Consider the following 15,276-nt stretch of genomic DNA (forward strand, 5'->3'; position numbering starts at 1 on the left):
TAACCACTGTGTCTGCCTGCGTCCCAAATGAATCCCTATGCAGTGCACTATGCAGCGGATAGGGTGCCATTCCAGACGTAGACAGTGTCTGCCTGTCTGCTTGACTGAGGGTGTGGCTGGCTGAGACCTGATGATGTTTAGCATTAGCTTGACATGGCAGCCAGCAAAGATAGAGGAGCAAAAGAAAGAGAAATGGCGTGTGAGAAGAATGGATCCTGATTAGACTTTATTAACATATTTGTTTTCCGCTGGCGTTTAGACAGTGTGTGTTTTGGTATGACAGTGCTGTGGTCTATCCCTGTAATATACGGTGTATATATCCAGCTCTCTGTAGGCTTCTCACTGCTAAATGATTTCCTAAAAACGCTCTCTCTCTCTCTCTCTCTCTCTCTCTCTCTCTCTCTCTCTCTCTCTTATATATATATATGAGAAGCATTGATATCTGAAGCAGTGCTGTGTAATTTGTGCTTCAATCCATGGCAGGAGGTGACAGGGTGCAGAACATACACACACACTACCAGCCACTACTAGAGTAGTGGAAAATGGATGACGAGATGGGAGAGAAATGAAGATTGAGAGGACTGCGATGGAGAGATGAGGACAGGGGAACGAGTGATAAAGATGTAGAGGGAGACCAAGATGGAGGGAGGGCAGAAGAGAGAAATGAAATGGGGGAGAGACCGCGATAGTTTTGCTGTAATTTCATGCTTTTTCACGGAAGAAAAGAAATCACATTTTATCAAGACTCACATGATTGCCTCAGAACAGAGAGAGAGAGAGAGAGAGAGAGAGAGAGAGAGAGAGAGAGAGAGAGAGAGAGAGAGAGAGAGAGAGAGAGAGAGAGAGAGAGAGAGAGAGAGAGAGAGAGAGAGAGAGAGAGAGAGAGAGAGAGAGAGAGAGAGAGAGAGAGAGAGAGAGAGAGAGAGAGAGAGAGAGAGAGAGAGAGCAAGACAACGAGAGAAAGAGGAGATGAACCTTGACTCTCAACCTTGATTTGATCAGGGCCCTGGCTTGTTTGTTTTTGCATATCTATTTCCCCTGCAGCCCACTGTTGTTTGTGAGCGCGCCAGGTTGATTGACTGTTCAAAGGAATGCCTCGTCACTCCAACCTCAGAGAGACTACAGGGACTAAAAACAGGGTGTGGGATACTACTGTGACTGAATGACTGACACACACACTGGCAGACAGACAGACAGACAGACAGACTGACCCAGAAACACACTGACTTGTTGTCATTGACCACCTGACCCAGTGTACAAGATATCAACAAAGGCCTCATGGGAAATATGCACTCCTCATTAATAGGTGTAGCAACCTTCTCTTCTCAGCCCTCTCCATTACTACGGTCCAGCTGGGCTTTATGGCAACAATACGAGATCTCGGCTGTGTCCCAAAGGTCAAAAGTAGTTCAATACAGCAATTGGGTGACGTTTGGGACCATTCACACTTGGTGTGGCTAATGGCTAATACTCATTCAGCTTCCACCTCGTGAACTCTGGACTATTTGAACAGCAATTCATACGGTCCTTTCCCAAATGTGATATCGAGGTAATTTCAAGTTTAGTATGATCTGGTGAGGCATCCGTCGCCATGCAACGAGAGGGGTTCTTTTTCTAACATTCACCAACCAGGCATAATGATTCTATGCTATCGTGCCTGGCTGGCTGGAGTTGTAATATGCTCTAGCTGTCCATGGGTGTGTCCCAAATGGCATCCTGGAAGTGATTTTGTACACTCGTTTTGACCAGGGCCCTGTTTGGAATGGTACCCTATTCCATTTAGTTCACTCCTTTTGACCAGGCCCCTTTTTTAGAGCACTACTTTTGACCACTGCCCTCTGCTCAAAAGTGGTGCACTAAATAGGGAATAGGTTGCAATTTGGGACACTACCTACTGTATATGCTTGACATGACCAGTCCTGTGGAGGATAGTACAGGATAGTCAGATACAGAACTAGAGCCCTCCCCACTGGGGCACAAACATCTATTCATCATCTGTTCCACGTTGGTTCAAAGTCTTTTAATTGAAATGACTTGGAAACAACGTTGACTCAACCAGTGTGTGCCAAGTGGATGTGGACTGCATGTCACAACACAGCCATGGCATCTTGGCTGTCGCTGGACATGTCATAGCCCAACAGTGATATACATAAATACAATACATATCGCATCTCAAACTCTTCCGTATACAATTCTGTGTATGTCTTTGTAGAACTGCATGTTTCGGCGACATATTGTGTGTTTGTCTGTCTCTGGGTACTAGTGAATATATGAGTTTGTGTGTCTGTCTGTTTGTATGAGTGAATACAGGAGTTTGTGTGTCTGTCTGTGTGTTTGTGTGAGTGGAACTAGACAGATCTGTGTGCTTTTGAGTGAAATGAAATACCGATATGCGCGTCTGTGTGCTTTTGAAGCGGTTCAAAATTGGATCTTCAGAGCAATAACATGGAAGGAAGTAATGAGGGAATCATATTCATGAGCAATGATCAATAGTGTCTGGTACAGACTGGCTAGACAGAAGACAAAGAAACATGCAAGACAAGATTCATTACGTCTCAGTACAAAATGAGAAACTTAATGATGTAAGAACAGACTCATTTACTTGCAATCACTTCCAGAGACCATAAACAGCCATTAAATGCGGAGGTGTGTATTCATGGATGCCAAGGGAAGCCAGGCTTCCCCCCCCCCAAAAAAATGTACCAAGAAAAAAACATTTGAAACTAACATATCTTTCCCCTCTGTGTTTCAAAAATGTCCTTCAATTTGCAAGAGGCAGAATGTATGTCACCGGAGAAAGCATCCGAGCAAACGAAACAGCGCCCCTCTGCCTCAGTGTGTGTAGCGTGTCTATCTGATGATGCCTGGTCAGAAAGAGCATTACATTGTTGCCGCCCGAACCGTTGAATGCAAGGGAAGCCAGCAAGCATTTGGCCTCCCTTTATTAAAAAAAATGAATAAAATAATAGCCAATCAGCATTGAGCTAAACTGAGTGACCTCAGCTGTGAATGGTCCTGGTGCACAAAAAAAAAAAAAAAACTGTCCGTTTTTGGATTTGGATCACATGGCAAATGCCATTATTGACAGAAAATAACGTGAATTGTTTTACACCTGGTCGTGTTGCTGTCCTCCGGTGGCTAGCTAGCTAAAATCATATCTTTACTAAATTAACCATGGATGGAGATAGGGATTTAGACTTGTGGTTCTACTAAATTCTCCGTACTGGCTACTGATTACAACGGCGATTCTGATCCAACCGTTAATTCATACATTGCTGTGCCCCTGGCCTGAGAGGATGGAAGTTCGAATACGTACCTAGATATAGAAGGCTAACATTGCCCATGAATGCAAGTTAGGCTAGTGAGCAAGCATGTTAGCCAGGTAGCCTAGGACAACAAAACATAAAAGAGTGTACTGTATGACAGCCATAGACATCACTGGACAGATGCTGCTCTCCAGGTTTTCTAATGAAACAAATGTGTGGTTGAATTGATTCATTTATTATTTCTAAGAACGTAATATTATTCTTATTGTCTTGGCATTTAGGGCTATGTATCACAGTAGTCGCAAGGCATATGAACTAACAGGTTTTTAGAGCAAACAACACCATTATCACAACACATAGGTTGTCATATGGCTTTTCTTTCTGTATTGGCTTCCCCAGTGATTTCACCCACGCACCGTTACTCATTAAAGGGAAGAGCTAGTCCTCTGAAATCATACTTCGTTGATGAAACAGGGATGTCTGGGAAGACGGGGCCTTCTTTGTGTGAATTTGTGTGTGTGTGTGTGTGTGTGTGTGTGTGTGTGTGTGTGTGTGTGTGTGTGTGTGTGTGTGTGTGTGTGTGTGTGTGTGTGTGTGTGTGTGTGTGTGTGTGTGTGTGTGTGTGTGTGTGTGTGTGTGTGTGTGTGTGTGCGCGTGTGGGCGCGTGTGTGTGTGGCTCCGTTTGTAAAGCATGGTGCTTGCAACGCCATGAATCGTTGGTTGGATTTGTTCTGGGCCATCCATATGAAAAAATATATGCGTGCATGACTGTAAGTCGCATTGGATAAAAGCTCAACGCTAAATGGCATATATTATTAGTAAACATGATTATTATGGTTTGTGAGTGAAACTAGGGGCCACATGGTTCTGTGTTCTAAAGGTCAGAGTTGAAGACCACACCCTCCATGTCCCCTGTCCCCGCGCATCATGGCGCTGGAACAGGGGACAAGGAGGGTGTGGTTTTCCTGTCTTGTTACAGTATCTGCCTGGTGAAGAGGGAGTAAGGAGAAGGAGAGAGAGAGAGAGAGAGAGAGAGAGAGAGAGAGAAGGTGGAAGAAAGAGAAGGCAGGGGCAGAGAGAGAGACAACGAAGACATGAAAGGCAAAGGGAGGAAGAGGGAAGCGAGCAGAGAAGGACTGAGACAAGACAGCGTGAGAGAGGACAGAAGGCGGTAGATCCCATGCCATGTGTCAGTAAGCTTACGTCATCATTTATCAGCCCTGCTGATTTACCAACAAGAGGCTCCTAGTGAGACAAGCCATGGTGTATCAAAGTGCTGATTTAGGATCAGTTCTGCTTTTCCGATTTGCATTTTACGGACAGGGGGACATGACGTCTGAGACGCTTGATACACACGGCTTCAGTTCTCTTTGCTCAATGTATATTTGACATATGATTTGTTCCTTGAAAACATCCATCGATTGTCTATAACGTTTTCAGAAATTGATGTATTGATTTTTGTTAATAAAACCAATCGGCTAACGCGCAATGATTTTAGTGAATTCAGTTGGTGACACTGGGTATGTATAGTACTCTGTATACCTCTTTGTATACCGCATTAGCAAGATACCTCTTGCTAATGCGGTTTTATTTCTTCTTTATTGCTACCGTAGGTCCAGGAGTGGCTGTGTCTGAACTGCCAGATGCAGAGAGCTTTGGGAATGGACATGGAGACACCTCGCTCCAAGAGCCAACAGCAGATCCACTCTCCTTCTCACCAAGCCAAACCAGAGCCTATCTCTGAACCTCAGCCCCAGGTCCAACCTCAGCCCCAGGTCCAACCTCAGCCCCAGGTCCAACCTCAGCCCCAGCCCCAAGCCCCACCTAAGGCACAGCCTCTAACCCAGCATCAGGCTCCTACACAGGCCCAGCCTCCACCGGGCCCTAACAGACAGACTGGTCCAGGCCCGGGGCAGACCCCTCAGCAGCAGAGAAGTCCAGGCCCTGCTCCAGCCCAGGGCCAGGGTCAGGGTGGGGCTCGTCTCCCCCCAGGAGCTGTCCCTCTCCCAGGCATGGCCAAAGCTCCATCCCAGCCTGACCTCCGTGGCTCCCCTGCCCACCAGCCCCTGCCCCTCCGCCAGGACCACACCCGTAGTGCAGGGAGCTCCCCGTCCCGCCAGCCCCCACCCCCGGTCGCCGCCCCCGAGCAGACCTTTGGGAAGCTGTTTGGAGGCTTCGGTGGCTTCGGTGCCTCCCTACTCAACCAGGCCAGCACCCTCATATCAGATAACCCAGTATCTGCTCCGCCGCAGCCCCAACAGCCCCCCAAACCTGCCCCCAAACCAGCCGGACCCCAGGGACCTGCAGCTGGGGCTGGGAAACCACTAGGAACTCATCCTGGCCAACAGGGACCCCACGCACCCCAACAGGGACCCCACGCACCCCAACAGGGACCCCACGCACCCCAACAGGGACCCCACACACCCCAACAGGGACCCCACGCACCCCAACAGGGATCCCATGCACCCCAACAGGGACCCCCCCAGCAGCTGGCCAAAGGTGCCTGCTGTCCCCTGTGTAAGACCAGTCTCAACGTGGGGGTGTCGGGCGAGCCGGCCAACTACAGCACCTGCACCCAGTGTCACGCCCAGGTCTGCAACCTGTGTGGATTCAACCCTGCACCCCATCTGGAGGTAAGAGCGGTCTCATCTCTAATCTCTAGCCATCGGAGTCTTCAGTTGGTTGTGGTTTCTCTTCCTGTGTGTGGGTGTGTGTGTGTGTGTGTGTGGGGGAGTGTGTGAGAGGGAGATGCACAGTTTTGTGGCTTTGTGTGAGGTATGTGGGTGGTTGTGATCATGTCTGAATAAGGGCCAAGTGCCCTGTGATAAAACTGGGCCATCTGTGGTGAAATAGATGATAGAATAGTTTATGGATGTGTTTCTATAAAAATGCCATGTCATAGAATTATGTCTCTCTCTGGCTGCCCTAGTCTTTCTCTGTCTTTCTTAAACCTGCGTTCTACTAAAGCTTTCCTGTGGGTCAGGGGCATTGCTATTTGATACATTTGGGTTGTATTCATTAGGCACCAAACGAAAGAAAACAGACTGAAACAGGGAGGGACAACTTGATTTTGTTTTCTGTTGCAAAAACATTTTCCTGTTGAATGCCCCTAATGAATACAAACCGTGGTTTATTGGGCACTCTTCCTGCTGCTTCCTGTCTGTCTCTAGTAATCAGGTGGGATTGTGTCGCTCCAGACGTGATGCCCTGTGACTCACAACAGTCTCCCCTGTGGTAGAAAGGGAGATTTAGGTCACGTCCCAAATAGCCCCCTATTCCCGATGCAGTGCACTAGTTTAGACAGGGCCCGTGGGGAATAGGATGCCATTAGGGACATTGACATGGCCAATACAACTAAATTGGGTTTGATCCTTTCTGAGTAATAGATGACTCATTCATTAATATCAATGAGTCATAATGAACAACCTATAGTGATTCACAAGGCAGTGTGAGTGACTCACCCCTTTAACCCTCTTAACCCACGGTTGTAAAAATACAACGCTGCCTAAATTGCATCCAGTACCGGTCCTAAACTTAACAAATCATGTCAAACACTACCGAGTTCGTCTCCTTAGACCCAAACAGTAGTATTTGGTGTGTGTCAGTATTAATGTGGCATCAGTAGCCTCTGAAACATTATAAAACTGTCCACTCGTCTGAGATCCCACTGGTCCCCTACACAAGCACACTGTCTGACTCCCGAGTGGCGCAGCGGTCTAAGCTAGAGGCGTCACTACAGACTCTGGTTTGTATCACAATCGGCTGTGATCGTGAGTCCCATAGGGCGGCACGCAATTGGCCCAGTGTTGGGAGGGTTTGGCCGGGGTAGGCCGTCATTGTAAAATAAGAATTTGTTCTTAACTTTCTTGCCTAGTTAAATAAAGGTTCAATAAACAACTATAAATGAACAAGCATAATGTATGTTGGTAGCCATCCATGCAAGCCCATGACTTGACATTTTTTTTATTGTCTTCTCTAAGATGATTGTCGATTTTTTTTTTTTTTTTGTGTGTGTGTTTATTGAGAAACAAACATTCTGAGCTAGAGGTAGTTGTGTAAGTATTCCAAAAACACATAATTGCACTTAAAGGTTTGCAAATCTGAGACACGGGGCCACATTCATATGTTAATGCAGAAGTAAGTGAGATTGTTTCTTTTCCAAATAATGCAAATATGGAAAACAAAATGCTTTGATGTTCTCTCTACGTATCAAAAGAACAAACATTGATATATTTATTTTTGAAAGGATTGGTTTATGAGGTCAGAATACTGCCATCGACGACCATTCATTTTATGGTGAAGAAGTAAGATAGGATGGCTATCTCTCCAAGTTCAACTAGAAAGGACAACCAAACATTACTGAAAACAAATTCAATGTTCTCCATACATAGAAAACCCACAAAATACTTGATCCTTCAAAAAAGTATGAATTTGTTAGCAAAATACTAACATTTGGAAAGATCCAAGTTGATCAATTTAGCTATTTCAGACAAAATATGACCTCATTTTAAATGTATATACCGTAAGACAATTTTTTCCATCACATGTCAACGCTTTTGATCCAATTTGATGTGATTTTTTAAAAAATATAATAAAAATGTGTCCCGCCATTGAAGCTCAATGGTGCATTTTTGCAAAGCTTACATACAATTATTCTACAAACTTGAAATTCCAAAAATGCATTATTTTTATCATTGGCCTATTAGAAGTATTTCTAAAGGGTAATACATTTTCTATCCTCATTTGGATTTTTGCTTGGGTCTCACAGGGTTAAAGGTGCACCCGCTGATTCTTTCCAATAGAACCCCCAAAAAAAGAAAGAAAGACCGCTCGTTAGAACAGAGGCTCGTTAGGCCTTCAGGCCAATCAGGAGTCAGGCCAATCACAGAGCTTAATTATGCAAATCAGGCCCAATTGAATGATGGCAGTAATAACAAGATTAGTGGCCGGTGTTGGGCTTGTTATGGGCCTGCCTTGTCTTCCTCGGCATCTGGCTGGCAGTAGCAGTGGCTCCGGCCAATTATAGATAGATAGATAGATAGATAGATAGATAGATAGATAGATCGCTATGGAAACACGGCGCTATCGTTTGTCAGGTACTGCTTTGATGCCTGGGTGGATTCAGAAGCAGCTGAACAAGCCGAGCCGATGAGTTTCATGAGACGTCCAAAGAGTACAGAACGTTTCGACGTGATGTGATGAGATGTCTCGCCGTGGTGTTGTGCAACTCTACGGCAGCGTCAATCAACCTGTGTGTGTTTGAAGATTGCATCAGCAGGCTAGGTTTTGTTTGGACTCTATAGTGGCAGATTCGGATGTAAATGTAATTGGTACAATGTCTATGTTGTATCTGTATCTGCTGGTTTGTTGGTAAGGGCTAGAGAACTGTGTAAGGAGAGTGCTGATTCTTCTGTATGCTTCCCCGACTAACACACACAAACACTCTCCCTCTTTCTTTCCTGCCTTCTCCCTCTTTCCTGTCCTGGCTGTAGGCTAACCCTCTCTTGAGCTCTCTCTCTCTCTCTCTCGTCTTCCCTCTAGGTTTATTTGTGGCCTCTCTCTCTCTCTCTCTCTCTCTCTCTCTCTCTCGTCCTGGCTGTAGGCTAACCCTCTCTCTCGCTCTCTCTCGTCCTCGCTGTAGGCTAACCCTCTCTCTCTCTGTCTCTCTGTCTCTCTGTCTCTCGTCCTGGCTGTAGGCTAACCCTCTCTTGATCTCTCTCACCCTCCCTCTAGGTTTATTTGTGGCCGTCCTCTCTCTCTGTCTCTTTCTCTCTCTCTTTCTCTCTCTCTCTGGGTGTGGCTGTAATTGGTCTAATGCATGGGGAAAGGAGGAGAGGAGCAGCCCCACTGCACTAGACAGCTCCTATAGCCCAGACTCCGTCCTGGGGTCCCCCCTGGGGCACGTTTTGGTTTTTGCCCTAGCATTACACAGCTGATTGAAATGACCAACTAAGTCATCATCAAGCTTTGATTAGTCGAATCCGCTGTGTAGTGGACCCTGCTCAAGCCAACCCACATTCAGCACCCCTGCATTACACAGCTCCTCCAGCCAACCCAAATTCAGCACCACATCACCGGACAGCTCCTATAGCCTTCCCCCATTCAGCACCACCTCACCGGACAGCTCCTTTAGCCAACCAGCATTCAGCACCACACCATTTGACAGGTTCTTTAGCCCAGTGGTTCTCAAACCTCTCCTCGGAGATCCCCAAATGTTTCAAAATGTTGTTGTAGTCCTGAACTAACTCACCTGATTCACCTAGTCAAGGACTTTATGATTAGCTGACAAATTGAATCAGGTGTGCTAGCTCTGGAATAGATCAAATACATGGAATGGCTGGGGGTCGCTTAGGAAAGGTTTGAGAACCACTGCTCTAGCCAACCCACATTCCCCACCATACAGACAGCTCCACTAGCCAACCCATATTCCCCTCGGGTCTAGCAGGTGCTGCCTTTGACCAATCAGAACATTTCATCGCTTGTCTCTACATTTAAGCGGGACTACTGTAGACCAGTCAGTGGTTTACATGGTGTACTCTACAATACATTGTTTCATTGCATACAGGCTTGGGCATTGTGATCTGTCATTGTGTTTGTGTGTATTTGTGTGTGTGTGTGGTTATTTTAAGAAGTCTAATCTTTCATGGGCAGATGCACGTAACACAACTGGTATCGCAGCATCTGTCAACTTTGTTACGGTGTGCAGATTTTCCATCACTGGTCATTTAGACAAATCCGGATTTTTGCCGGTGTTGGCATCTTTCGAAATCCGGAGGAGGAGGGAACACCTGGCCCATAGACATCGTTCCACTTCCGCTCCTCGTCTTAGTAGCTTCTCTAAAACTGGCGCAATTATGCGCAATTTTAGTTCTCGAAGAAAACCCGGAAATCTTTACACTCTGAGAATAGGGTTCCAAAAGGGTTCTTCGGCTATCCCCATACGAGAACCCTTTTTGGTTCCAGGATGAACCCCTGTTGGTTCCAGGTAGAACTCGTTTGGGGTCTTCGAATGGTTATCTTACGGGGACAGCCGAAGAACCCTTTTAGGTTTTAGATAACACCTTTTTCCCCCTACGAATGTGGGGTAGAAAATCTGGGATTACAATTCCTCTCAGCCCTATGGGAGCCATAATGCATAATTCATTGCCATTTGATATATGGACTGTACTGTAGTGTATATCAAATGAGGACTTAGCTCCCATTTTAATCTGTACAGTTTACTGAAAAGAGAGCGAGAAAGACAGTGTGTGTGAGAGAGAGAGAGAGCATGGAAGTGAGAGATGAAGAGAGATAGCGGGAGGGAGAAAAAGAAAGTGCGAGACAGAGATAATGACTGAGAGGAGAGAGAGAGAAAGAGATTTTATAAGTAACTGCCAAAATATAGGAAACACCAAAATAAAAAAGTGTCTCAATAGGGTGTTGGGCCACTATGAGACAGAACAGCTTCAATGCACCTACTTGCTTTATTAACTCAGGAACCACACCTGTGTGGAAGCACCTACTTTCAAAATAATATTTTACTCAAGTGTTTCCTTTATTTTGTCAGTTACCTGTATGTTACAGCAGCCTATGTGATTCACATCAATCAGAGCTGTGGGATTTCTATGGGTCTCTAGTGAATAAGATGTCCTTGTGAGTGTGTGTGTGTTAGTTACTTCCCCAATGCTGGCTTTCAGGGGAGATTATTCTATTGTAATCTGTATTATTCTCATGTATTCTATATTATTATAGTGTCATTGTTCCTCTGGTTGTGCAGGTAAATAAAACAACATAAATTGTTGTTGTTTTTCTACTGATGTGAGCAGACTGGTCTAATTTACATCTGGGTCTAAATGGAGTTGGAGTGTGTGTGTGTGTGTGTGTGTGTGTGTGTGTGTGTGTGTGTGTGTGTGTGTGTATGATCGCTCCTGGGTGTGTGTGTCTGCTCCTAGGTGTGTGTGTGTGATTGCGATATTACCAGATTTACTGACATTTATACAAATGTAAAATGTCACAGCGCACTGCGAACAGCGTCTATAAAAGACCGACCATGACAGACCACAAACAATGTGTTTGTGGTCCTGCAGGCAGGTGTGTGAGTGTGTGTGTGCAGAGGAGTGTGAAGCTTTATCCTCTTGTGTCTAAGACTGCCAATGGCACCCTATTCCCTATGTGTTGCACTACTTTAGACCTGAGCCAATAGAACTCTCGTCAAAAGTTGTGCACTAAATAGGGAATAGGGTGTCATTTGGTACAAATCCTTAGATTTTCCTCAGAGCACATAGAATAGAGAATGTTACTGTGACTCAAATAACTATGATTATAGTGTCAGTCCCGATACTTCTAGTCGATATTCACATCATAAAAAGGAATTCTCCTCAACCACGTCCACAAATCGGGGAAAACAAACGTTCTTTCCCATTGACCTCCATGGTAAAAGAGGTAACGTTGTCGTTGATTGTTTTATATACAGTTGAAGTCGGAAGTTTACGTACACTTAGGTTGGAGTCATTAAAACTTGTTTTTCAACCACTCCACCCATTTCTTGTTAACAAACTATAGTTTTAGCAAGTCGGTTAGGACATCTACTTTGTGCGTGACACAAGTAATTTTTTCCAACAATTGTTTACAGACAGATTATTTCACTGTATCACAATTCCAGTGTGTCAGAAGTTTACATGCACTAAGTTGACTGTGCCTTTAAACAGCTTGGAAAATTCCAGAAAATGATGTCATGGCTTTAGAAGCTTCTGATAGGCTAATTGACATTATTTGAGTCAATTGGAGGTGTATATGTGGATGTATTTCAAGACCTACCTTCAAACTCAGTGCCTCTTTGCTTGACGTCATGGGAAAATCAAAATAAATCAGCCAAGACGTCAGAAAAAAATTTGTAGACCTCCACAAGTCTGGTTCATCCTTAGGAGCAATTTCCCAACGCCTGAAGGTACCACGTTCATCTGTACAAACAATAGTACGCAGGTATAAACACCATGGGACCACGCAGCCGTCATACCGCTCTGGAAGGAGATGCGTTCTGTCTCCTAGAGATGAACGTACTTTGGTGCGAAAAGTGCAATGCCAGAACAACAGCAAAGGACCTTGGGAAGATGCTGGAGGAAACAGGTACAAAAGCATCTATATCCACAGTAAAACGAGTCCTATATCGACATAACCTGAAAGGCCGCTCAGCAAGGAAGAAGTCACTGCTCCAAAACAGCAGCCTGCACATGGGGACAACGATTGTACTTTTTGGAGAAATGTCCTCTGGTCTGATGAAACAAAAATAGAACTGTTTGGCCATAAAGACTATCGTTATGTTTGGAGGAAAAAGGGGTCTTGCAAGCTGAAGAACACCATCCCAACTATGAAGCACGGGGGTGCAGAATCATGTTGTGGGGGTGCTTTACTGCATGAGGGACTGGTGCACTTCACAAAGATGGCATCATTAGGGAGGGAAATCATGTGGATATATTGAAGCAACATCTCAAGACATCAGTTAAAGTTAAAGCTTGGTCGCAAATGGGTCTTCCAAAAGGACAATGACCGCAAGCATACTTCCAAAGTTGTGGCAAAATGTCTTAAGGACAACAAAGTCAAGGTATTGGAGAGGCCATCACAAAGCCCTGACCTCAATCCTACAGACAATTTGTGGGCTGATCTGAAAATGCTTGTGTGAGCAAGGAGGCCTACAAACCTGACTCAGTTACACCAGCTCTGTCAGGAGAAATGGGCCAAAATTCACCCAACGTATTGTGAGAAGCTTGTGGAAGGCTACGCAAAATGTTTGACCCAAGTGAAACAATTTAACGGCATTGCTACCAAATACTAATTGAGTGTATGTAAACTTCTGACCCACTGGGAATGTGATGAAAGAAATAAAATCTGAAATAAATCCTTCTCTCTACTATTATTCTGACATTTCACATTCTTAAAATAAAGTATCCTAACTAAACTAAGACAGTGAATCTTTACTCTGATTAAATGTCAGGAATTGTGAAATACTGAGTTTAAATGTATTTGGCTAAGGTGTATGTAAACTTCTGACTTAAACTGTAGAAATAACAAAATATGCTGAAAAGCTGCTGTGTTGTTCAATGTAACCAGGTATAAAATCCCGACCTACGGTTCGGTTTGCAATGCTCCCACATAGGGAAATGGAGAATGTGAGAAGAACCCTGTGGCCTTACGCTATTCGACGTGGGAAATGTGGGTACCTGGGGTCCAAGTAGGATACACATAGCTAGGTTCATCACAGGTAAGCAGTGCCGATTTTAGCATGTAAATGTTGGTGTGGCAAAAAAAAAAAAAGCAATGTGGGATGCATGCCAGCAAAACCACTACTGTCGTGGAAATTTATCCTGAAGAGATAATTGTTTTCATTTCTTCAAACAATCATCTTTTTTTTAAATAGTTTAATTATTGCAATAATGAAGCGGTTCGACCCCACACCCTTGAGTGTTGGACCGAGTAACCTAACCTTTACACAAATGCAGAGTCCTTTATATAGCTGACACTAAGAATGCTTAGTCATGATTGGTTCAACTCCTCCCATGCAGACCCAGGAGCATCATAGGCCACTCTGTGTTCATCCTGTTATCTGCACGGGTTGTTGTCTTAACCCCACCCTGGCTTACTTTCCCAGTTGCAAGGATGATTTTGAGACAATGATTGATTGTTCTACTCCTAAACTATCACTAGTAAAACACATTATTGTCTATGCAATGCAGTCTTGAACTTATTTGTCAGCTCAAGCCATCTCTAGTGACCATACGCCCAGATTAGGGAACTGGAGTGGAGACCATAAAAACACAGACACTAGTAGGACAGAAATGTATTACTATTAGTTAAATATGAATTGTTAACCATTAATATCAAATAGATCAGGTAAATATGTAATTTTTCTCTCACACTACAACACTAAACAATACATTAATTGCACTAAACTGTGCCCACAAACTGTGCCTACATAAAGCTGTATCTTACTACTGCTACACCTGCTTATCAGTGGACCCTTGTCTGGCAGGGAAACAGTTAATTCAGCCTTATTTATAACTGATATGGCTGACTTGCTTAAACAAATGTTGTTTCTAATGTCAATTTAGATGTACAAACTATGGCATAAAGGGACAACGAGCGGTAATCCGTCATTTCGTTTAAGACATTAATGAGCAAGCTAGGATGGACGCAGACAATACAACTATTTGTTTAGCAGTTTTGAAATTGTACAGCGACAGCATTCAGAACATTCAGAACGCTCTTACTATGTTCTCCCTGTACACCAAGTCAGAACCGTAGGATAAGTAAAGGGGGCGTATAAGCACACAACGAAAGCTCTTACAAAATTTGATGATTACATTTTTCTAAATCAGGTAAAAGGCTACATGTGTACCACCAAGTCAGAACATTAGGGAAATTAAGAGGGGTAAGAGACCAAATTATTAGGGTGAGGCACATACACTTAGTATTACTTTCTTAGCTACAGTATACATATCTCCCTGGCATATTGCATCATTTATGCAGCAGCATACAATACATTTTTGGACTCACCTTGTTGTGCTGTGCTCATTTGAACAGGAAGGTGGCACGGCGGTCCTTCCTGGGCCAACTTTGTCATTAAAGTCTGGCATTCTCTGGATTTATGGTGCTTTCAAGACAACTGGGAGCTAAAAAAAAAAAACAATGTTGAATCATGACGATGTTATTGATATTTAGGCCATAGCTCTGGAAAGAGGCCAGAGTTCCCGACTTACAATTCCAAGTTGGATGAACGTTCAAAACGTATTTCCCAGTTTGAGCTATTTTTTTCCCCCCGGAATTCCCAGTTGTCTTGAACTCACTGAAGTCAAGTTTTCGCAGTTTCGAGTTACCAGTTGTTTTGTGCGCGGCACAAATCATGCTTCATTGACAGCACGGCAAATGTTGAATGTCTATCATTTTAAACTTCGAAAAGAGACACATAATACCAGATTTGGGACCACACAGCCACTCCACTGAATAGCAGGCTAGTGATTGCTTTGCAATGCTTGCA

At 44.4% G+C, this 15,276-nt stretch overlaps 1 protein-coding gene across 2 annotated transcripts in view; it reads left to right on the forward strand.

Annotated features, from left to right (window-relative positions):
* LOC118389055 (protein bassoon-like) overlaps positions 1 to 15,276 on the forward strand; it is a 125,191-nt gene that overhangs the window by 22,718 nt on the left and 87,197 nt on the right. For both annotated transcript variants that reach the window (XM_052527358.1, XM_052527359.1), the window contains exon 3: positions 4,880 to 5,899. In XM_052527358.1, coding sequence (XP_052383318.1) covers positions 4,880 to 5,899 — 1,020 coding nt within the window. The remainder of the gene's footprint in view (positions 1 to 4,879; positions 5,900 to 15,276) is intronic.

This window comes from Oncorhynchus keta, chromosome 10, assembly GCF_023373465.1.
Source record: "Oncorhynchus keta strain PuntledgeMale-10-30-2019 chromosome 10, Oket_V2, whole genome shotgun sequence".
NCBI classification, from domain to species: Eukaryota; Metazoa; Chordata; class Actinopteri; order Salmoniformes; family Salmonidae; genus Oncorhynchus; species Oncorhynchus keta.